Source organism: Halichoeres trimaculatus, unplaced genomic scaffold, assembly GCF_033239565.1.
Source record: "Halichoeres trimaculatus isolate MK-OKI-2021-1 unplaced genomic scaffold, fHalTri1.1 fHalTri1_scaffold_20, whole genome shotgun sequence".
Lineage (NCBI taxonomy): Eukaryota > Metazoa > Chordata > Actinopteri > Labriformes > Labridae > Halichoeres > Halichoeres trimaculatus.
The window spans coordinates 7,653,344-7,678,147 of NW_027437198.1; the positions used below are offsets into that span (position 1 = coordinate 7,653,344).

Below are 24,804 nucleotides of genomic sequence, written 5' to 3' on the forward strand. Positions count from 1 at the left end.
GTAGTGGTGGTGGGCGGGGCCTCCTGCGGTGTGTGCAGACAATAAAGAGAGCCAGGAGCGAGAGAGTGACAGACAGACAGAGGAGGAGGAGGAGGAGGAGTATCAACCTTAATCATTATACTGAGGAGGAAGAGAAAGGAGAACAGTTCAAAGATCTCGGACGCCTCTTCTGCTCGCCACAGGGTCACGTGGCGTCTGCATGGACTGACAGATCACATACTAACACAGGTAAGAGCCAATCAGGTGATCGATCAATTATGTGATTAATTATGCGCGTTTGTCTTCATTAAGGTGATAGCCTCTTTATTGTGTCTGCCTTTGTGTGTGTGTGTGTGTGTGTGTGTGTGTGTGTGTGTGTGTGTGTGTGTGTGTGTGTGTGTGTGTGTGTGTGTGTGTGTACAGCAGGTCTGATGCTGCGTTCACAGGCTGCGCTCATAATTCTCAGCATTCCACCTGATAAATGGTGAAACAAAGCGTCAGTCCTGTTTTATTTACACTCTCACACTGTGAGCGAAGCGCGTTACTCAGTCTGAGCGGAACAATGGATCAGCTCAGCTCTCCAGCTCTCCAGCTGAACACCTCTGCCTTGTTTTCTACGGCACATTTATTGATCGTCACATTTTTTAAGCATTCTTCCCACGCACACACGCTCACGTGCACGCACTCAGCTGTGGCTGTGTGCACATGTGCGGCACGCTGTGGTGATGATGATGATGGTGGTGGTGGTGGTGATGAAGCTTTGTGTCTGCAGAGCTGAGTCTTGTCTTTGTGCTGTGAGCACTGTGCAGACTGTAAACAGTGAAGCTGACAGCAGAACCTGAAAGATGTTTTTTTTAAATGTGCTTCAATACGTATTGGATTGTTGTGTTTATCAAAAGGTTTCTGCTCTTTTTGCATAATGAAACACTTTTTGAATACTGTGCAGAGATAATGCTCAAATGGCTCTGAAGGTTTTAACTAAACACACAATTTCCTGCTGCTTTTCATTGTCACACTTTACTGAAAAATGATGTATTGGGCTTAAGCTGAAGAGGATGTTTATAAATGTGTGAAACTGTAACCAAGACTTCTTTTTTAAGGTGTATTTAATCTTATATTTGAGCAAGTTTTGTCAAAAATCAGAGAAGCACATAATGAAATAATGTTGAATACTGGGGTGAGAATTTCAGAGGAGCTAGTCAGCATCAAACGTTTTATTTCCAGCATTGTTTTGCATGGTTTTAGTCTTCTCCGCATTCATTAGATTTTGAATCAATTGTGCAGTTCCTACAGTGATGAACATCTTAGTCCAGCATATAAACCTGCCAACATACACTAACTAACATCAAACAGAATATTCTAGCTTTTTCATATGTGTTAGTGCTACGTTAAAGCTAAAGGGAGGACTTCAGTAGTCGTCATATCTGGAGGGTACATGACGGCTTGTTCTGACTGAAATGAGAATAGGGATGGGAATTGATAAGATTTTATTAATACCAATGCCCTTATCCATTCTGCTTATCAATCTGATTCTTTATTGATTCCCTTATCAATTCCTGTTGTGAATTCTCTTGGTAAAAAAAAGTAGCTTTACAGGTTTTCTGTCTCAACAACATTTAATTGAGTTTATACTGTTTTATAGGTACCGACCAAATTCTGTCAGAAGAACCGGGTATTGATTTATGTAAAACCAAAAGGTACCATGTTTAGGTACCTAAATGCATCCTTGTGACTGTGAAGAAGTGGAAGAGTAGGTGATTTCCCATGCTGGACATGAACACAGCATTGCAAGGTTATACATTGAAGAATACATTTGTTAAATTGAATTTTTTTTACATTTGATTATTAAACAAATTGATATTTTTTACCACATAAACACAAAAAAGTAACGAATCTTGGTACCGTTGAGTACCGGTACCGATTGCCAGGTACCGGGCATCGGTATCGTATCGTTTCAAATGTGAAAGTTACCCATCCCTAACTGTAAGTGAATAAAATGTAACTCGTCTTTGAGTCTGGATTATTATATTTGTGGGCATAATTATACAGAAACAGGTAAAAAATTGCACACAATGTGGTGTTGATGTACTGTGTTGTAATATATTAATAATTCAAGTTGGCCATCTAGTGTCTCAAAGTGGTTATAGCAATGGTTTAAGTTGTTTGGAAGTTTACTGTAGTTATGAAGTCAGCCATGAGCCTTTCATTAGCCTGTTAGCTTTTGACATTTGAAATTCTATGTAATTTTTACCAAGAGTTGATGTGATATGTTTCTGTGGTGAAAGTTGAAATTCTATTCTGAAGCTGAAGTTATACTGATGTATGCTAACTGCTAGCATGTCAATGCAGTTTCCCATATATGTTAGCATCAAGCTTGCGCTATTTTGTTATTTTGGTAAATAAGGTGATTTATACCATTTCAAATGTACTGAATAGAAATCTCCTGAGAGAGAGTAATGTACATTTCTTTATGAAGCCAGTTCTTCAGTAAAACTTCAAGTTTTACTTCAAGTTTTCTTGGGAAACGTTATCTACCTGCAAAGCTAAGATAGCTGCAGCAGACTAGTCGACTTAAGGCCCGGCAGCTCTGGCACAATGTAAAGAATTGATAAGGGAATCGTTAAGCACAAAGGCTAACGATATCCATGGATTGAAACATTTCTTATCGAATCTCAACAGAAACCGGTTTTCAATTCCCATCCCTAAATGAGAATCTATAGTTTGAATCTGCACGTTTTCAGTCTGTTGATGCAGGTTTCCTCTGGGTGTCATGAATCTTAAAGCTGCCCGTCAAACAGCTGCGGATATATTTTAAGTGGAGACAAAATGAACTCGAATACTGAATGTTCTGCTCATTCAACAGCATGACAGTCACTCAAACATGCACTATTTACTTTGCTGATGCACATTTTCACTCTGGGCATGATTTACCCAAATAGGAGCTTGTCTCTGCTCTGTGGAGCTCTAAATGACTTTTATACGCAGTCAGATGTGTCTCAACTTGTTAGCAAGCTTTCATTCAGCCCTCCTGTAGCTGGCAGTCATATTGATTTCACATTACTGACGATTAATTGGCTTGATGTTTCACAGGTCCGTGTTGGCCTCGGCACTAATGAGGAGCAGTTTTCTAGCAGAGTTCTGACCAGAGATCATTACTCAGCACGTTAGTCAGCTCCGTCACTTTTTTTCCCCCTAGTTTGAGAACGATGCGTGATGTCCACCATCCCGACTGTATTGATCCCCACTTCAGAGCTCACAGAGGACGGTCAGTCTGTGGATGAGTTCTGTGTTTCAGAGAGCACCTGACTGTGATCCGTAACAGAACACAGCAGCGTGTCAGTGATCATCTGGAACCATGAAAACATTCACAAGCAGAGTTGGAAACCCAGAGCTGTGTGTTGGTGCAGAGTCTGAAAAACAGGAGCGATGCAATCTCTGTTTTTTGCAGTGAAACTCTGCCAGCATCTCTCTGTTCCAGCAGAGATTGATTTCCTGACAGTCTCCGAGAGACCAGAGGGAATAACTTTGCAGGAGTCAAAGTCTGCTTAAAATAAAAGTTTGCACAAACTTCACTGTCAGGGCTGGAAGATATCCTTTAGATATCTTTATTTTCTTACTGGATACCATGAATCAGAGTTAGTTCACAACTTTTAATGCATGAGGAGGAACTTCTGCATCCATTAAGGACACTTGTTTTATAAGTTAGCTTACAGTCACTGCTGTGGTGTTGTGATGTGTGCTTCAGTGTTTCAGCAAATTTCTGGAAAACATCAAATATGCACATGGTTTAACCATTCACCATTGTACGGTTTTGAAGCTTAAATTTCCCAGTCTCAGGCGCAGCCATTGGTAGCAGTTGTGCAGCCAGAGTCTGTGCAGTAGAGACTTTGAGGGATTCTGGGAGAATCTGAGTGGAGCTGGGTGACAAAATTATATATGTATATATATTTTTTCTTTCGAGAGTCTAATCACTTCTCAACTCTACGTCCTGACATATTTTACAATCCATGAAAAAAATACACAAGAACGGCAGCTGTCAATCATCGTTAAACGTGATGTAAAGCCTCTTTTTTAACCTTTTATTACTAATGAAAATGAAATTTTCCAGAAAAAAAGAGGACTTGAATACAGGCAGCCATATGATATCTTCAAACCACCACAACAATCAAATGTGAGAAACATTTCTACCAGGTGTATTAATTTTTAAAGTTTGACAACAGCCCATCTGGAACGACCGGAGAGTCCGATTTTTTGACCTATACTGCAGCCAGCCACCAGGGGGAGCAGCTTTTGTGGCAACCTCACTTCAAGCCAAGCAAGATGACATCCATTTTTTTTTTTACAGTCTATGGGTTTACCTCTTTCTTCCTTAAGTAGCAGTAAAGCAGTAATACAGTGAAGTTAAGATGTAACCCTGTTCATAGCCATTTTGCTCTTTTGCCAAGTAAAGTCCTGGTTGTAACATACATTTCTCATACAGTATCATCCTCTAAAAGCCAAAATCTGTGTGAAAACATGGATTGAATGTCATTTTCTGTTACGTATTCACTCTGTCATGACCTCTTGGTGTCGGGTTGTTGGGCTGTATAAGCAAGGCCTCTCGCAACATGCCATCGCTACTGAGGTTGGCGCAGTAAGACAGTCAGTTTGAATTTCTTTAAAGATCCTGAGGAAGAAGTCAAGTGGTAGAGCCCTTTTATTTTACCTCTGCTGAGCCAAAGAGTCTAATTGGTTTGACCCAAATTGAGGCCATTTCTGGAGCCGACTGTAGCCCAATAATCATCAGACAACATCTCAAAAAGATTTGTTTAAGAACAAAAAAGTCTTTAACGGCCTCGTCTCCTTCATTGAAAGGTGAAGAAAGCTGGATTCTCTGAGAAGAAAAAACTGAACCTTGAAGGTCCTGATGGCGTCAACATTACTGACACAACGAGGAGATCCCACTGGAGATTTTTTCACAGCGGCACTGTGGAGGGGGCGCCATCATGATCTGGGGCTTTTTCCTTCAATGGAACAATGGAGCTTTAGGTTGGTCAGGGGTGTCAAAGGGAAACTGGCTCTGTGGAGATGTTGCAGGGGGCCTCCTTCATGACTGAGGGCCCTGGTCTGTGTGGTAATGCCTGGGTTTTTCAACAAGACAACTTTGATTTCTATTTTAGATTTTTTATTGTTGTTTTCTTAAAGCTTTGATCTTAAACTTTTGATCAGCTGATAAACAGCCTGTTTCACCTCAATTGTTGATTGCTATAAATTGCTTACTCAGATTTTTTTGTCTCACTACCATTTCTTTTTTTGCATTTTGAAACTCAAACTCAAATGCAACTTTTTGACGAGGTGTGTATTACGAGGATGACTGTTTCTAAATCAGTCATAGGTTTCTCCCAGTGTCTTCAACAATAAAAAAAACACAGGTGTTTTTATAAAGCATGAAAAGCACAAAAAGGACGACTTGAAGACAGAACGCAGATGATCAGACAGACCTCACAGACGGCTGCTGCTGTTGTTGTTGAAGGATAAGGGAGATTAGAAGAAAAGGACCATAAATAAACATCATTCCTCGCCCCCTTGTGTTCCCCTCGCAGCCTCTCTTCCTCACAGCTGCACACTCACCTGCTCCCGCCTGCTGCAGCAGGAGGTCGTATTTCCTGGAGGTGGCGGTCGGAGCTCCAGCTGTGCTTTGATTACAGCTGAGCGTTTCTCTGACAGCAGAGACAACGCGCTGCACCTCCTTCACCATCAGATGCCAAACGGGGCCGGGAGCGCCTCTGGGGAGCAGCGCTGGCTCGGTCACCCTGAAGAGGAGGAGGAGCAGGAGCTGAACGGAGTGTGTGTTAATGAGTGTGTGATGGTTTGATCTGCAGACTGTTTGATGTAGTGACAGAATGAGAGGAGTCAGAGGAAGAGGCTGAACATGAAACAGTTTGTGCTGCACATACATGTCAGAGGTGTCATATGACAGGTTCTCTACATCACAAAAAAAAACAAAAAAACAGACACTTTAAACAGGATGTTCGACCTCTGACGATGACGCCCAAAACAGATATTCGTTCGGCTGTAAACAAGTTTAAATCTGCTGTAAAACAAAGTTTTAACAAGGAACCTAATGAGGATCTTCTGGCGTTTGCAGTTTTTTCCTCTTCCACATTGGCTTCACTTTTTAACGATGTATGTCGCTGTTTGGTTTTTTAAACGTGTCAAAGTGAGGTCTGATTCTGTGAAGATAATAAGCGTTAAATAAAAAAAAAAAAAACACGAGACAGTTTTTCTATCACTCCATTTCATTCCACAGAAACAGACTGAATTACCTCCGTTTGGTTTGATTGTTTTCACACGCTGAGCTCCAGTTCTGTGCAAACACACACACTCACACACACACTCAGACAACAGCACAGATGGACTTCCTGTCTGATTTCACAGTGTCTCAGCCCTGTTAATGAGAGAGGGTGAAATTCTGCTGCACCATCAGAGCTGTGAAGTCTGTCCATCATTCAAGAAGCTCAGTGAGGAGGAGGAGGAGGAGGAGGAGGAGGAGGAGAGGGGGTGAGGGTAAATCAGCTGAGGGAGAGACATATCTGCTGAGGATAGAAACATCAGATTTAGAAGGTCGTTAATGCAGCGGGAGCATTAATCCTTTAGGTTTAGGTTGCTGACTGGCTTTCCCATATTTACACCTTTTGTTCAGACTTTGTTTTCCTTGACTTCGTGTTTAGAGTGAAGAGGAAAAACCTCGCACATAGTCCAGTTTGTTGCTGCGAGGTGAAAATGAGAATAACAACTACCTACGACCAAGAGGCAGAGATGGTATAAATATCAGATGAAGCAGAAGTGTTACAGTGTTGTTGCATTTTTTTTTATATTTACTTGGAGAAAAAAAACTCCAAAAGGCTCCAGTAGCTCAAACTGACCCAAGGAACAAATTAGCTGAAGAGATACCGAGTAAACAGCTAGCATCTCATCAAAGGCCGTGTCCAGAATGACAGATAACTTGAGCGTTCATGAAGTTTAAATATTACAATCGTCACAAAAAGAGAAAGAAATCTTTGTCCCAGGCTGTAAACAATACGGGGGCACTGGTTGTTAAGTTGCACACACTAAGAATAACAACATTTTTCCATATTTAGCTGTAAAAAAATATTTTTAATCAATAAAGATTTAGAGAAATATTTGCAAAATATATTTGTTAAATGTTAAATATAAATGTTGCAAGTTTTATCTTAATATTACATTTTATAAATAAATGTCCTGAGTCTAAAGCCGCGTTTCCACCAAGCAGTCCGGGTCGGTTCGTCTCGGTACGGTGCGCTTTTAGCGGCGTTTCCACAGACTCATCCCGGGACGGATCCCTAAAAACCGAGACGAGCCGTCCCACTTTTTTGGGACCCTTTCGTATGGGTGCCAGACTGAACCGATCCGCTCTCGGGAGGTGGAGCAACACACTGCAGACAGTTGATTGGTCAAAAGAATCGTCACTTACCCCGACAGTGGCTGCATTTCTCCTTGCGGCTCACAGACTTCTCTGAAACGAAGCTTGATTGTTCTTTGTAACAGAGAGTTACATGAAAATCACAGAGAGGACGAAATGCTGCATGTCTTCCATCCGTGCTCTTTGTTTACTGTGTCACGTTTTCTTCTTTGTTGGATTTAATCGCGGGGTAAGCTGCTACGGCATCGCGCTATTGTTTACCAGCTGTGGCTTCCGGCATGCGGCTTACACGCCGCCCACCACGAGAGGGCACAGTTTGCTGTGGAAACGCAAACGGGATGAGACTTTACTGTCCCAAACCGTCCCAAACCGTACTGAACCGACCCGTACTGCTTGGTGGAAACGCAGCTTAAATATTAAACTGCCTTTCTAAAAATTTAGTTTTATTCTAAATATTCATATAAGATTTCTAAATCTTAAGCAAGGATTTCTAAATAAGAAGTCAAGATTTCGAAATATTTAGCTAACATGCAAACTCACACTCCAACCTGCTAGAAGCAACAGAATAAAAGTTTGATGAAGTGATCCAGCCAAGTGAGATTTTCAGAATTTCAAACACATTTGGATAAATCAGCCGTTAAAAAAGAAGCGTACCAAGTGCTGTGATGGCACTTTTTGAAGATCCTGTGGCCGACATTGAAGAAGTAAAGCTTGAGCTTGGCTGGATCACTTCCTCGAACTTTTATTTTGGTGCTTCCAGCAGGCAGGAGTGTGAATTTGCATATTAGCGAAAAATGTAAAAATCGAGACTAAAACTTTAGAAACCTAAGCAAATATTTAGAAGTCTTTGATTGAGATTTAGAAATCTTAGATAAATATTAAGTCTTTGCAAAATGTTTTGAAATTACAACAAAATATTTGGAATGAAAACTAAATGTTTAGAAACATGGCTAAATATTTAGAATAAGGATACTTATTTATAACATTCATTTGTAACATTTTACCTTTAGATAAAACATTCAACATTTATATATAATATTTGAAAAAATTATTTCACAAATATCTCTCTAAATCTGCAGAAAAAGTGATGTTCTTGAGCAGGGGAAGGCAACCTTTTCCATGACTGGAGCCACTTTAAAATACACTCATGCCCAAAGTGCCAATATTTACTTCTTTCATGAAACCATGGATAGTCAATGGAAAGTCTCCTTGAATGGTTTTCCATGCTTAACTGTGCAGTGAAAAAATGGTATAACTTCCTTCCATTGCCTGGTGTCTAACAATACAGAGAGTTTTGAATGTTTTGTTTTGTTTCGCAAACTTTGCTAACACTGTTTTTGTGTTAGGTTTTAAAAAGACGCTGCACACTTGTTGTCCTATATACCACACTTTTACAGCAAAGGGTGCATATCGCTTGATCTGCGGCCATCTTTGGCAATAAATGCATACACCCTTGTTCATCTATGCTTGAAAGAACGACTCAAACTTTATTTGCCATTGTAACACTACTAAATGGATGCAATTCCTCACTTTTTTCAGACTGTAGCTGTGTTTTAATGAAAATACTCCTTTATAACAATTTCGATAATTCTTCTGTGTTTCGTCACTGTCGTCTCCTCCTTATTTCTCTCCTCTACTTATTGAGCATTTTACGATGTGTAAAACAGCGCCCTCCTAAATGTTATGCTGTGAATAAGTGGTGAAAATACGATACTGCACACTGTTGCCTGCAAGGAAGCCAAGCAGAGTTGGCGTCCATTGGTGAAAAAAAAAAGAATGATTAACCAATCAGATGAGGCTGCGGTCATGACACTGCTCATCTGTGATTGACCAAGACTGTGTCAAGGGAAGCCACCCCGTCTTTGGCCTCAAACCAATCAAATGACAGAATCATCATCATCAAGCCACTGAATGAAATCAGCGAGGTTAGCACATTGGCAGTGTGCATGAAGCGGCCGGTTGTGCGTTTGAGTGGGCGGTTGAGTAAATTGATAAGATGTTTAAGCTAAGTCAAGAGGACAATGTACGTGTGTGAATGAGTGAGTGAGGGTGGGGGAGTGAAAGGGTGAGTGTCGGTGTTCAAAGTAAGTAAAACGAGCACTCTCTGGGCACTCGAACAGGTCATTCCATTACATGAAAAAGCGATATACAAGCTGCAACAAAGTCTTTTATGGACCACACTCCCTAAAAATCATACAGATTAGAGGGTTTGTCTCACTTGGCTTCCTCAAAAAAAATCCCCACGCCACGCCACTGCCCACGTGCCAGCTATGGCACCCGTGTCACAGGTTGCCTAACCTTGTTCTCGAGCTACATGTGGAGAAATGTTATTTGTAGTGTGTGCAACGTTACAATCGGCGCCCCATTAAACATGCTTACTTTTTGTGTATTGCCATAAAATTCTAAAATGAAGCTCTATGGAGTTTGGAACCAGCCTCTTGTGGACATTCATGGAACTGCAGTTTTGATTGGTCATTGATGACTATGATTAATGATGATCTTGGCCTGAAACAGAGGGGGACCCTCAGAGGTCTGATGGTGAAACTCAAAGACTTCAAAAAGGATTTCCACTGGGGTGTGTCTGTGAGAATCCAAGAATCCATGTCACGTACTGAACCTCTGATTTCCTTCCCCCAGGTCAGGAACCTCCACCTCAGATTGTTCCCCGTCTCAGCCCCGTCCTGTCCACCTCTCCTCAGTCCTCCCTCAACAATGACTTCCTCTCCCCACGGCTCCTGTGCCTCCATGGACATCTTGGAGGAGCTGCAGCTGATTGCGGCTCAGAACCTGGAGAAACTGGACCTGAACAAATACTACGAGGTGGTCTGTGAGCTCGGCAAAGGCACCTACGGGAAGGTGGATCTTGTCGTACACAAGATCCGAGGTAAACACTGACAGTTTTTCATTAGTCTGTGAGCACAGTGAGGAACTAATCCTGACGTGTGACTCAGGTAAAGTTCTCTGGTGAGCTCTGCCTCCTCTCTGCAGTGATTAAGTGCCGACAGCTTAAATTCAGCTCTGAACTAATACAAAATCTGTTCAACCTTTTCACATTAAAAGCCCAAATGTCGTCCATCTGCTGTGGGTTGTTTTTCATGGAGCACAGCTGCAGAGACACTGACGTACGGAGATTAAATCTGACCTTTTTCAGACTGTTAAATGTGCAGCTGAAGGATGCATTCTGACCAAAGTGCTTCAGTGGTTTTGTGATGCATGAAAATCAGCTTTACACAAAGAACCAGTGAAGCTTTAACTGAGGAGAGGCTCTCAGTCAGAACTCACTCTTAGACACGTAAATAAATACTAAATAAACTCACAGGAGCTTTGTGTTATACAAAAACAAGACTGTTTATGAAAGCTGTTTTTTAAAGTGAGAATCTGAAAATGAAATCAGATCCAGTTTGCTTCTTGAGACAGCTTAACAGCTTAATGCAGAAGCCACAACATAATAGAAGTTAAGACGTCAGTTATCCTGTACAGCTGTAATGCTGTAGTTAAGACGTGATTGATTCATAAAGCCAAAAATAAGAAAACACTTTACCGGTAAATATAGAAATATAAGTACTATGACGGATTATCAAAAGGTGAGACCCTTATGATGCTATATTTATCATGGATGAAGTTATTTAATTACATTCCCAACTTTTCTGTGTCCGTCTCTTTTAACTCCTGTTGTGGCCTTTGCAGTCGTGTTGTGGCTGTTGCAATTCATCTGACACCTACTGGCCAGCATAAAACTCAGGCTGTGTGAAAATTAAATTAAAAAAAAGCCCAAAAAGGTGAAACATTTTGAACAGTTAAAGAAGCTATGAGAAGGATCTGTTTTAATTGGACTGCCTCGCCACCTTCTGGCCTGGAATCTGATGCACACTGTCGTGAAGATGTGACACTAACCAGGTGTGTGTTTGTTTTGGAACAAATTTCCTTTGAACAAGACAACTTTTTAATATATACAATACAACAAGGTAAGGTATTTATCAGGATAGTTACATAGCACTAACGTTTGAAATATAATAACAAGCTAACTGTCGGTCAGTACAGTAGTTTAGCAGCCGTCCATATTTAGCTCAGCTGGCAGCCTGGTGCTGAGACATGTCTGTAACATGTAACATTAGCGAATCCTGGTTATATCCTGCTAATCATCTACCAGTCAGAGCTAACGTAACATCACTCTTCATTTTATTGATAGACTCTCAAGTTTGAACAGACCACTGCAGAATAACTGCTGACTGTGGGTTGGAGTTGACATTATCCACTCCAGTTTAGCTCCTCTGTTAGCCTTTAGCTCGTGCTCTATCTCTCTCCTGTTTATCTTTCTTCTGCTCTTCTGCCCTTTTTCTGTCGGACAGTTAGGCTACAGTGTCCACCATCACTACAAAATTAATCACAGAAATCATTTTCAGCAGAGAAAAACACACTACTAAACTTCATCAGCTGGCGTGGTGTTGTCATAGAGACTTGGACATGCTGTAAATCAATCCAGTCTTGCTCGACCCGATAGGGAAGCTACGAAGACACTATGAAGTAGCATTTTAAAATAACCTTTATTGGTGCTGATGATCTCATTTTAAAGTGTGGGTTACAATCAGGCATATATCAAGAAGTGAAACTTTTTCGAAATCACTTTCAAACTTCCCACGGTTCCTTTTTCTGGCAGAGAAAAATGAAATATATAACTGCACCGAGGAAATTGAAAAAAAAAAATCCTTTAAAACACCGAAAGGCTCACTTTAAACAACAGTGGCATGCAAAGACGTTCCTTCCCCAAGGGCAGCTGCTGACAATCAAAAGGGCACTTCAGTGCGTGTATTGTGCCTCCCATAAGGGTACTTAAGCACATGTTTTTATTTCCCAGGGGGCCATTTTAGCGTGTGTTTTTCAATAATTGGCTCATGAGGGCCCAGCTGTCCCTTGCCCCCCCCCTCCAGCTGTGCTCACCACTGTTTTTCGTTCTGTGTGGCAGATTTTTCTCCACTGTGAAATGTACATTTGAAGCTCTTGTGAGTAATTTTTCAGTATGTGTTGATTCTGGCGCCCCCTGTGGTCAAAGTGTTACATTTTCATATATTTTTTTGAGTTTCCTCTGTGTATCTTTAAGTTGTTTCTTTAATTTTAAAATCTCATCCTGATCATGTCAAGCATGACTCATCAAAACCTTGTGCAGTAGACACAGTTAGCATCCTATAAAAGTTCCACTGTGGGGGAACAAACGGCTAGCTACGATGCTCAGTGAAGAGCCGCCATGTGTCCTTCTGCTGACATCATCCTGACTCTAGACTCCTCCTCTTGAATCATCAGATGGAGAACAAACAGTCAGCTCTCAGTTCACCTTCTCCACAGCGTTAAAACACCACGGGGCACTTTTCAGAGCTGATCTGGTGCTATTGGAGAAGACTCTCCTCTCTGCTGACACACTGACAGAGGGAGTGGTGGCAGGTCTCCAGGTCTTACTCTGGATTTAACCTTAAATGTCTCACTGCTCCTCCTGCTTTTAGAGATAAAACACAAGTTTGAATTTCTGGAAACACCCACTCTGCTCTTTCAGGGTCAATAAATTATTCATCAAGTCTTCGAATCATTTTAACTAAGTTCCCAAAACGCAATAATGAAAGCGTTTAATGAATCCCTGAACGCGTTAATGCGCTGAAAGAAGAAAAATGAGTGAACAGAAATGAGGGATTGAGGGTTACGTAACCTTCCTCACTTTTAATTTATTTTTCCATTTGCAGGCACAAAAATGGCGCTGAAGTTTCTGAGGAAGAAGACGACGAAGCTGAAGAGCTTCCTCCGAGAGTACAGCGTGTCGCTCTACCTGTCGCCCTGCCCCTACATCATCAACATGTTCGGCATCGCCTTCGAAACAGACGAGTACTACATCTTCGCTCAGGAGTACGCCCTCGCTGGAGATTTGTTCGACATCATCCCTCCACAGGTGATTAAAATGCTGAAATTACCCACAGTGCACTCTGTTAAACTGTGAGTGAGGTTTGAGTCTCTCATTCCTGTTCTCTGTATATTTAGGTGGGGCTCCCGGAGATGGTGGCGAAGCGCTGCGTCCACCAGGTGGCGATTGCCCTGGACTACCTGCACAGTAAGAAGCTGGTCCACCGAGACATCAAACCTGAGAACATCCTCATTTTCGACAAAGAGTGCAGGAAGGTGAAGCTGTCAGACTTTGGGATGACGCGGCATGCTGGCTCGCCAGTGAAGCGTGTCAGCGGCACGATCCCCTACACAGCGCCTGAGCTGTGCGACACGTCTCGACACGAGGGTTTCTTTGTGGACTTCAGCACAGACGTGTGGGCGTTCGGCGTGCTGCTGTTCTGCATGCTGACAGGAAACTTCCCCTGGGAGAAGGCCATGCCAGGAGACGCTTTCTTTGAGGAGTTTGTTCGCTGGCAGCGCCGCCGGACTGCAACGGTGCCGTCACAGTGGCGTCGTTTCACAGATGAGTCTCTGCGGATGTTCCGGCGGCTCCTCTGTGTGGAGCAGGAGCGCCGCTGCTCTGTCAAAGAAGTCTTCAGCTTCCTGGGCCACATCTGGATGGTGGACACGGAGAACGGGAACAGCAGCAGCTGCATTTTTGCATCCAACGCTGCTCCTCCTCTGGAGATTAGCTCGTCTTCATCGGAGGAGGACCTGTTGGTGGACAGACTCAAGCAGCACAGTCTGTCCTCAGCATGTGTGCCATCCAAGACCAGCATCATGATGGACACCCACTACTCCGCCGTGTCCGCCAACAGCTCTCCATCCTCCTCTGGCAGCTACGAGCGTGTCAACAGGGAAAACAACGAGCGAGGACGCATCCTGGTGACCACGCCCATCGAGATCTGCGTGTAGGAGCTGGTTACATCCGAGGATCATCAACATGTTGGCGAGGCACAGAGGTGTTAAGGAAAGTCTGCTCTACCTGAGAGGCTGAAGAAGAAGGGAGAAGATTTCTCCGGAGGTGGCGTCTGGCGTTCAGCGCCCGTTGTTTGACGTCACAGCTTCATCTAGTCTCTGATGAAGAGGAGATCTGAGGAGACGAGCAGAGAGACGATCAGGAGATGATCTGGTCTGGACTGCAGGACTTGAATCCTCCTAAAGTTTCACTTTCATTTCTTCAATTGTACCTCAGACTGAGAAACTTGAACTGTCTGGTAAAACCTGAAACATAAAGAGCAAAAATCTTCATAATCTGAAGCAATATGACAAAATGTTTGAAATAATCCAGTTTCTGTAAAGATAGTGATGAAGAAGAATTAATTTTCAGTGAAGTTAAAGCTTCTGTTGTGTATTTAATGTTGTGAAACATTTTCATTTGTGTAGATTTGTGTCTGTAAAGTGTGCAACTTTCTTTTTAATTTAAACAAAATGAAATTATTTATTTATTTCTGATTTAAAGATCTTAGATTTTGGAGGTCACAGGCTCATTTTTGAAGTTGTAATTTGATTTTGTCATGATTCAAGTGTTTTGTACGGTGGCCCTGAGAGCTCACAGTGCTGCAACATAAGAAAACACATGCAAAAAGACAAAACACAAGCAAATTAAGAAAACATCTTTAGCAATTTGACAACATGTGTGCAGCATTTAGAAATACGTGGTGCAAATACATCGCAACACAACAGAAGTGTTTCCTGAGGACACTTTAAAGTGATGCACATGTCCTGACACGCTAGTTGTTGACCAGATTTTCAGTCACGGCTCTTTAGAAACACATACTTTTTACCTAATTTTTCAACACAACTGACAGAAAGAAAACGTGTCTGGACATGATGACATGTGCGTCACTTTTAACTGTCCTCCGGAAACACTTCCATTATGTATTTGCAGAGTGTTTTCTAAATGCTGTGCACGTGTCGCCATATTTACGAAGATGTTTTCTTTATTTGCTTGTGTTTTGTCTTTTTGCGTGTGTTTTCTTAAGTTGCAGTGCTATGAGCTCTCAGGGCCACCATAGTTTTGTACAAACAGGTGATTTTTGGCTTCATCCACCTTTTGTTCATCGTCCATTTGTTGTAGATCTTTATACCAGACGGACGACTGTTAATTTCTCTTGAAGATGCTTTTTCCGTGCTGGTCTGTGACGCCTGAAGAGGCTGTAATGTAGCAAACACAGAGCTGGTGAACGCTCCCCATGTTCAGCAGTGTTAAAATGTGACCTAAAGTATTCGAAGACTGTGAGTTGGAACAGCTGCAGCACAACGACTTCAAGGCTTCAGGATGTGGTAAAAACGAAAAGAACAAAATTATTATTAAATATTATTAAATATTATTAGATATGTGTAATTTGCATGATGATGATAAAAACTGTTTTTATTGAACAGTTTGGAAAAACAACAACTTAGATTAAAATAACGGGAAACATGACGTATATGCTGAACATTACTCTGATATCATATTTAAGCTGCTCTACCAATTCTGTTCTCGACCACTTTTTTTCAATTCAATATTTTATATATTTTTTTTGTCAAATTATCAAGTAAATGAAATCCTGAAAATGTGAGACAGCTTTGCTTTTGGAAAACAATGTTAAGAAGTGGTTTTGTTCTGTGATTTTCTGAAGTGTTGCATGAAATAAAGTGTCTGTGGTGAAAATTTGACAATAATCAGAAACAGAAATGCTTTATTAATCACAGGAGGAAATTTAGTTAATTAAGAAACACCCAAGCGAGGAAAGTAACCCCCTTTTTCTGGTCTTATTTAAAATCTGGTGATTAAATTTCCACTCTTCCCAGTTTTCTAACAAACAGAGAGCGAGCTGAGATCTGCGTGCTGAATGTCGGTCACATGATTCTGCTCCAATAAACTCAAACTAACCCTCAAGCTGAGAATCCTCAGAGCCCCGAGTCTGCGGGCTGAGTGATGAAAATATCATGAGCACGAGCAGCAGGATGTTCTGGATCTGACTCTGCAGCATAATGAATAACACGTTACCAAGAATAAAGAAAATGTTACATCAAGAGGACTTTTGCACTCTGATCTGTGAACATCAGTCTTCACAATTCTGGCCAGTAATCTCAGAGTGGATACAATAAGAATAGAATAGAATAGAATAGAATAGAATAGAACTTTATCATTGTAACAAATACAACAAAATTGAAGTCACAGCAGCAATCAAGAAAACAAAAGTAAGAAAGTGTATAGAAAGTGCAAAAAGCTCAATAAGAAAATAGATAGTGACAACTTGTCCATCATTGTCCAGTTCAGCCAGCCTCCACCTCCACAGGGTCCAGGACTGAGCTTCTTCAGCAGTCTGTTCAGTCTCTGTCTCCTGGATCCTGTCTGCTCACAGCAGGTGAAGCTCTTCCAATGTAGCGTTGGTGTCTGATGTTAGCTCCGTTAGCCATGTCTGTGAATAGCATGATGCTACTCTGCCCTCTGGTATTCCCTCTGTTGCTGGGTTAGCATGGCTAGCTCGTCCATCTTATTGGAGATAGATCTTACGTTCCCAATAACGATGGATGGCAGGACAGGTCCATGTCGTCACTTCTTAGCTCACACCTGAGAACCAGCACGTCGTCCTCACCTTCTCCTCCTCACCTTGTGGGAAGACATCAGGCCTTACACCAGTTAGCATTGACATGCTACAGGCTGCTAACAGCTGAGTTTACATGTAAACAACGCAGCCATGGTTACATGTAGGATCTCCAGACAAACACAGGAAACAAAAAAATTACAAGAAACGGACAAAAAAGAGAGAGCTGCTGCAAAAGGCAGCAATGGCCAATGCCTAGCAACTGTAAGGGCCAAAAAAGAGAAAACAACTGCAGATCAAATTATGAAGACGTGCTGTAGTGTATGCACAATATTCGAATACATCTTTATTTTTTATCAAGTGTGTGAGCACACCCAAACACTCTGACTGCAAGACTAAACCGCCAGGCTCCCTCTACCATCAAGCCACCTCAGTACTCAGGCCCCTCTGCTGTGAAGCGCTGCTGTTGCCATAGTAACAGCATCATTAGCTCTCAGTCTGTAGCCAGCATGTAAGAGCAGGGAGGTGAATAACAGCTTCATCAGGTCAACACGGCTCGGTGATAGAAAAAATAATATGACTGTCACCATGGAACAGATTCAGCTCGCTTTAGAGGGATTTTTTTTTTTTTTGATGTGGGGTTGTGTGAGATATTTATCCACCAGTGTTACCCCATCTGTGGCAAACATCAACGTCTTCCTCCAACACGTGAAAGGTTAAAGAAAAACACAGAAAGCTTTCCGTTTTTATGTTTTAATAAAAAAAATGTATCATCTTTTCTCCTTCAAATAATAAAAACCCAAAAAACAAGAGGTTTCATCAACAGAGTTAAAAAGAGTTAAACCTTAAAAAGCCTCGCTAGAGTTCAAGCTGCATATCTACACAGAACAAGAGGAGACAAAAATATATTCAATACATATTTATTTTATTAAAGGGTCTTTCCACTTAAACCATACAAACTTTACATCCTTGCTGAATGATTTGGGTGAACTGACCCTTTAATTCAACATAAACAAACATGTTCCAGCTGAGGCCCGCTTCATTAAGGAGGTTCAGTAAACTCTGAGTCCAACCCTGCGCTCTGAGCCGAGTTAGTCTCAGATGAGAAAGTCGGAGTTTCCAGTTTCTGAACGGCTGATCTGAGTTTGTTTGATCAACGGGTGTTCAGAGCGTGATAAAAAGACATTAGCGGAGCCGTTCCTACTTCACCAGCCTCAATGCAAATCTTTGTGCAGTCATGCGGCAAGGGCAAGAAAGATAACACTTGTGCAGCAGCGATAGAGCAAAGCAGCGTGGGAGAATGCTGCTGCTGGAGTGAATTCATATTCAATTTACAGCCAAAAACCAGCAGGATGGAAGAGAACCAAGAATTAGATTTTATTCATATAGGATCTGAGGTGGAGAAAACAGAACAGGAAGCAGCTGAAAATGAGACATAGGTGTACATATCCCACAGATAAGGCTCACAGTGGTACCTCACATTTGACAAAGAATCATTCAGTGGATGATTCAAAAGGATGTGGTTCACATCACTGAAATCATCAAAAAAAAAAATCCAAAAGAAAAAAACGGGTAAACAAAAAGTATCTGCTCAGATGTGAGAGCTCGTCCACTATGGGGGATGTGAGGCTTGATAAGAAAGTGAAGACACACAATGAAACATGAAAAAACGAACAGCAACGCTCCAACAGTTAGTTATCAAGAAATGATCCAACATTGGGCTGGGATCCAAACACAAAACTCTGAGTTTCCTCCACGTCAGGGTTAACAGACTCAGAGTTCACACCACCGCTGCTTTGTGAAACGGCTCTCAGAACAGTAAGCTGTGAGGTTTGCATATTTTATTCATCAGGCATGTTGTGTTTGTTGAGCTGTGGTTTTTACTTTGTGTGAGCATATAAAAAAGTTCCCCTAAATAAAGAAATAAATAAATAAAAGAGAAGAGTGGATGTTCAGTTTAAGGAGATGGTCTCTGTTATAGATCTGTCATGGATTAAAGATAAATTAAATATAATTATATATTCATATTCATTCTAATGAACAAAGCTTAACATTAAATTTAAATACATTTAGTAAAAAAAAAAGGTCAGAAAAGTTTGTAATTGGATATAAATAAACATCAAATTATATCATAAAGTGCAAACATGCTTTAACATGTCTGTGTGTGTTTGTAGGTGTGTGTGTATGTGTGTGTGGGTAGCGAATGCAGCTGTAACAGTGATAGAAGTACAAAGTAGTACAAGAGGAAGTACAAAAACTGTAGAAATCAAAACATTAGCTTATATAAAGAGATTATCTATAAACAAAAACTTATTCGTCTCTATTAGTATGTTCAAATTATTTACTGTGTTTGTGTTGACAACAAGAGGAATAACACACACACAAGCACTCATACACACACATACACTCGCCCACTCACACAAAAACTTGTTAATCAGTGTTATAAACAGCAGAGGTGAAGTCAGGCAGAACTAGTCGAACCCTGAGCAGATCTGTGGATGAATCTGTAAATAAAAAAAGAAAGGAATTAAAGGGGAGGAAGGAAAATCAGTTTTTGTAGAAATATTAAACTATTTTTTCTATTACAGTCACTTTGATCAAGGACTACGTTATCATTGCTGTAATCTTTCCTGAAGTGTTTTTCAACTGCTGTTTTTTCCATAAAATGTCAGAAAAAATGGAGCCAAAAGAAAGAAGTCAACATGATTCTCTTATCATTTATTCATTGTCACCTCATTTTAGCTAACCTTAAAATAAAATTAAAAAAATCACTATAAATGCTGACATTATTTAAGTTTTTTTTAAACAAATCTAAATGTAAATAGAGATAGATAAATAGAACACATGAAACAATTTCCAAATACCTGTTCCCATGTTTCGTCTGTGTCATCTCTTCTGTCGTCTGTCAGGTCGAGTGAAACATTTATTCTGTTAGAGAAAACGAAGTGTTCAATCAACTCAATATCCTTTATTACCATTCAAATATTATTATAATAGAATTAAACTTTAGAATCACTCTTACAGATTTGCACAATATAACACTTTTATCATTATAATTTAATATAATGATGTAAAAATATACCATTGTAATTTAACAATGTGACCACAACAACTTATTCTTGCTTTTATTAATACAATCCCTATATTCAGACAGAGTGGTATTTTAACACAATTACATATTCAAATTAAGTTTAACAGTTTGGACTCTATGATTGAAATTCATACCTTAATTATGAGGATATTAATAAAGTTATTTCATATTTTCAAAAAATATCATCTATGTTTGATTGTGATAATATGATTAAGACATTACTGAACTATTTTTAGCCCTGCCAAGGAGGTTATGCTTTTGGGAGAGTTTGTCTGTCCATGAACACTATAACTCAAAAACTAAATGGATCTTGATGAAATGTTCAGGAAATGTTCAAAATGGTATAAGGAAGAAGTAACTAAATTTCGGAGGTGATCTGGATCACCGTCTGGAGCCAGGATATTTTTTAAGGATTCTTTATTATTGTGAGATAGGGCTGTTTTCACCATATGTGTATATAACTCCACCATAAATGGTCAGACTGCTTTGCAAAACAATATAAGACAAGGTCACCATAATCTCTGACAGATGTAAAAGTACGATCCAGATCCTGGTAATATTCTGGATACTAAGATCTGGAATATGAAATATGTACTGGGTCATCATAATTTTCAACACTGTCAGGAAACAAATTATAGTAAAAACCTGCAACTAACACCAAATTGTAGCAGACAGTCTGCTGGAAGGGAGTATAACATTAAAGTAGTGCTTGGTGGAGGTCTGCGCTCTCTGAGTGCTGTCTAGTTTTTATTGTATAGTATGTGAATGTATAGATTGTGTCTATAACATATTGTGACACTGCCTAACTGTTACTTTAAATGCAGTATTTTATCATAAAAACATAAATTCTTGTACTTTTTACAACAAAATGTTACTAGTCCTGTTTGATTATCACTCTCCATGAGTTGGTTATTTACACAGCAGCGCCCCCTGCTGGCTTCATCACCATTAATCTGTTTTTACCTTGTGCTCTGGACAGAGGATGGAGAAGTTTTCTTCGTTTAACACACAACCTGAAAAAAAACCAGACACACACACACACAAACAGACAATTTTGTGACATTAATTTTTGGAAGATGGAGACAGTTTGTTTAAAAGAAGCAGAAAAATGATCGTGTTTCAAACTGTCATCATTTTAGACACAAGCTGACAGTTTTGTTTAATATTTCTCTGTAACTTTATGGTCTGCTGTTTTCAAGCTGTACCTGACTGGATGGCACATCTGTAGTGAAAGTTTGACGGACAGCTCTTCTGGAAACATCCCATGATGGCTCCTGTGTGTTTGCAGGCTGAACACACCTGAACACACACACACAAACATGAAAACATTAAACCTTCAATTTTATTAAACATGAATTCAACCTGCTGGATTATGTTTTGTTTTCATTGTTTCAGTAAATTAAACTTGTGCTGAAAGAAACAGTTCACACACACACACACACGGATTCATGCACACACACCTCATTCACCTGCTGGATAAAACTATCTGCAGTTGTTCTGATCTGATCTCTGTGACTCACAGTTCTCTGAGCGAGCTGCGCTGCCTCCTGTAGACCATACAGCTTCCCTCGTACCAGGAAGACCCCCGTAGACCAGATCCCACAGTCCTCATGGATCCAGCACTCAACCAGGTGAGGAGACACCTGAGAGGCTCTACCAGCAGAGCAGCAGAGGGCGTCAGAGGAGGACTTGACTGAATCACTATTAACCAGCTCATGTAGATCTGGTTTCTGCTCAGTCCAATAGTCCTGGTCCTTGTTCTGGTTCTGGTAGTCCACAGACAGGCTAACAGGGACATACGGCCCGTGGAGATCCCCGAGGCTCATGGCGTTAGCAGTCTCTCCACACAGGCAGCAAATGAGCGTGGACTGGCTCTCTGAACTGGACCGGCTGAGCTGGAAACAGGACGAGTGTGGGACGAACCCGGACTGAGACGTGGTCCTGGTCTGGCTCAGTCCTCCTCCTCTGCTCCTCATGGTCTCCTCCTCCTCCTGGTAGTTGATGACGGTGCAGCTCCTCTGCTCTATGTGGATAAAGGGATGAAACGATCCAGATTTCTTCTCTTTCTTCTTCTCGTCTCGAACGCTGAGGACCCTGAGTTTGATCTCGGGCTCAGTGGGAGGAAACCGAGGGGGCGCCGTTGTCTTTGAGCCGCGTTTTCTCCTCCGTCGCCTCGTAGATGTCTTTTTTTCTTCTGTCTTGTTGTTTGGGAGCTCTGGTTTGACTCTGCTCTTCTGTTTCTGCTCACTAACTCTCCTTTCTTTACTTTTAGCCATGGTCAGCGAGGCCTTTCGTTTACACCCCGTTCTTTTGGTCTCTTTGCACTCAGGGGGCGGGGTCTCTCTTCTCACTGACGTCCTCTTTGCTTTAACGTCAGTCTCAGACTTGTCTGAGTTATAGTTCTGTACCTTCGACTCATTCTGCTGTGGAAGTGACTCCTCTGCGTCAGAGCTGGACAGTCTCTCAGCGTACCGCACCAGGTCACCAGAGTCTTCGCTCTCGTTGTAGATCCCCACAGCGTCGGTTTTGGCTCGTCTCCTCAGTGCACTCCTTGGCGTGCTGCACACAGACACACTGAGGTCAGAGGCAGACCTCCTGATCCTGGAGCTGCGTCTCACAACTCTCTTTCGACCCCCTGGAGTCCCTGTTTTCTTACAGTGAGATGTCTTCTTCTTCTCGTCAGAGACTGACACCTCGATCACATCGCTGTCCTCACTGGAGACGTCTCCTGTAGACTCTGTTGGGTTCCTGAACACAGAACTTAGATCTGACAGGAGGACGACGGGCCGTGTGTGATGGACAGGGATGTCCACTGAGCTGTCTGAGGACTCCTCAGAGTACGAGCTGTCAGGACTCGGGGAGCTGAGCGTCTGGGGGAGGTGGCAGCAGCCTCGTCCTTCGTCCAGCGAGGACACGGCAGGTGACAGCGGCTCCACGATGTGTCTCACACCGTCCTGGATGAAGGGACCGCAGAGAAGCGGTTCTTTGGATGAGGACACAAGGAATATCACATCTGAGCCGCTGTCGCTCTCCTCCCCTCCACTACTCTCAGGACCTGCATCCCCCGTCTGGTCCGGTCCATAGAAACCTGGGTGCCACAAGCCGCTGTGGACTCCATCTCTGTACAGATCAAGTCTGGGAGCGAGTGTCGAGTTCATGTAGTCACCCAAAGACTCAGGGCTCTGGTCCATGTCCCCACAGAGGACAGGTGGACCTGGGTCTAGTGGGCTGTAGGAGGAAGAGGGTCTTGATCTGTAGGAGGGGCTGATCTCTGAGGAGGGGCGGCGGTGGTACCACTCAGGCTTCTTGGCTTCAGCATGTCGGGGGTTGAGGGCGGGGACAGAGAAACCTTTTGACAGGTCCATGACCAGGAGCGATGAGTCCTTAGAGGACACGTCCATCACTGAAGGACACACAACGGGTGACATCACTGACAAGGTTTCATTACAGCTGCTTCCTTAGAAACCTGGACACCCATCAGTCTGCTGAACTCACTCACACAGAATGCTTGCTCTGCTCTGCTCCACTAGGGCTCAAACAATAAATAAAACAATAAATCTATAATTCAAAATACCAAGAAAATGACTTCATTTATACTTCGTAACACAACAGAGTGACATGCATACACATCTGTAGTATCGTTCAATACTTTAAAGTAGGGAAAAAAGAAAACAGCTTCACATGTGAGTGGCTTGTATTGTTACCTCCAGGAGACACCATCAGATAAGTCCCGCCCCTAATGAGGAAAAAAGCCAATCAAAAATAAGGGTTTGGGACGTCACCAGAGGTGGTCAAACACATTTCCTCAGGGGTCTGTGCCACCCTAGAAACCCCTTTACACGTACCCCTGTTCAAAAATAATTTCTGTAAGCATACGAAGTATCTTTAAAATTCTGCATTGTTATATTCTTTGTGAAATTACGGAATTTCTATACATACTTACATAATTGCATCACCGATAATGACGGAAATGATTAAGAATTAAATACTTCTGAAACGTGTCATCTCTAGTATGTATTTAACTGTTTAAATAGAGGTGTATCAGAACGCCCAGCACAGCTTTCTGAGTATAAAAACGAACAGGTAGGCCCGTCTGGATGTTGTAACCTACCTGTAACGCTGAAGCTAACTGACATGAGGAGTTAAACCAGTTTAACCCGCCGTCACTCTCAGACAGGACTCTGTAGCTCACCCTGAGGCTGCTCCGGGTCGGATGGTCCTCACGGAACGAGTTCAACGATGACTCTGCCCCTCGCCTCGCACAGGTCCGTAAGCTGGGTTAGCAAACACACCTCTCCATCTTCGTCATCATCTTCATCACTGCATGTAAACAGCAGCAGCGCGAGCTCATGTCAGCTGGCTGGCTAACGTCTGCTCCGTCCCGTAAAAACGAAGTGAGCGAAACACGGAGAGGAACTCATTTCAGACAAAGAGATCACTGCTTCTTTATTAAAGTTAACATCATGGACACCTTCTTCTGCTACAGTGTCAAAACAACCGTAACACCTGCCTGACACCGGAAGAGAACCACTGGCTTCAAAATAAGAGCCCCAAAATGGCTACCTAATTACTGCTTTCAGTGTAGAAATAAAAGTGTTGTAATATATACGAAAAAAAGATTTACAGATATAATTTTAATCAATCAGGTCTAAACTTATACTAAAAATAGAAGCATCATTTTTTGTCTTTACCTTTTCTTCGTTGACGCTAAGACTTTTTAACACAGTGTGTTTAATACGAAAGAAGATTAGAGCAACTGGGGTAAAATATTGTCTAATATCTTGATTTAATAATAATTATTATTATCATCACAGAAAAAAAGTCATATTACTGACTTTGAACTCAGAATT

The 24,804-nt window shown here is 41.7% G+C and overlaps 2 protein-coding genes across 5 annotated transcripts; one reads left to right on the plus strand and one right to left on the minus strand.

Moving 5' to 3' along the window:
• The first annotated feature begins 50 nt into the window (after positions 1-50).
• On the plus strand, positions 51-17,803 carry LOC141809238 (serine/threonine-protein kinase SBK1-like). The gene is made up of 4 exons (XM_074696151.1): positions 51-228; positions 10,040-10,286; positions 13,132-13,334; positions 13,424-17,803. Exons 2-4 carry the CDS (start codon positions 10,115-10,117, stop codon positions 14,240-14,242), a joined length of 1,194 nt encoding a protein of 397 aa, XP_074552252.1. The 5' UTR covers positions 51-228; positions 10,040-10,114; the 3' UTR covers positions 14,243-17,803.
• Positions 17,768-24,484, minus strand: LOC141809237 (uncharacterized). 4 transcript variants are annotated; one of them, XM_074696147.1, is made up of 7 exons: positions 24,147-24,484; positions 23,659-23,690; positions 21,475-23,357; positions 21,160-21,253; positions 20,918-20,967; positions 19,728-19,791; positions 17,768-19,367 (listed from the first exon to the last, which is right to left on the minus strand). In XM_074696147.1, exons 2-6 carry the CDS (start codon positions 23,672-23,674, stop codon positions 19,750-19,752), a joined length of 2,085 nt encoding a protein of 694 aa, XP_074552248.1. In that variant the 5' UTR covers positions 23,675-23,690; positions 24,147-24,484; the 3' UTR covers positions 17,768-19,367; positions 19,728-19,749. The 4 variants fall into 4 exon arrangements, with proteins under 4 accessions (XP_074552248.1, XP_074552249.1, XP_074552247.1 ...); XM_074696148.1 differs by lacking the exon at positions 24,147-24,484 and adding an exon at positions 24,066-24,089; XM_074696146.1 differs by lacking the exon at positions 23,659-23,690 and having other exon boundaries at positions 24,066-24,484.
• Positions 24,485-24,804: the final 320 nt, after the last annotated feature.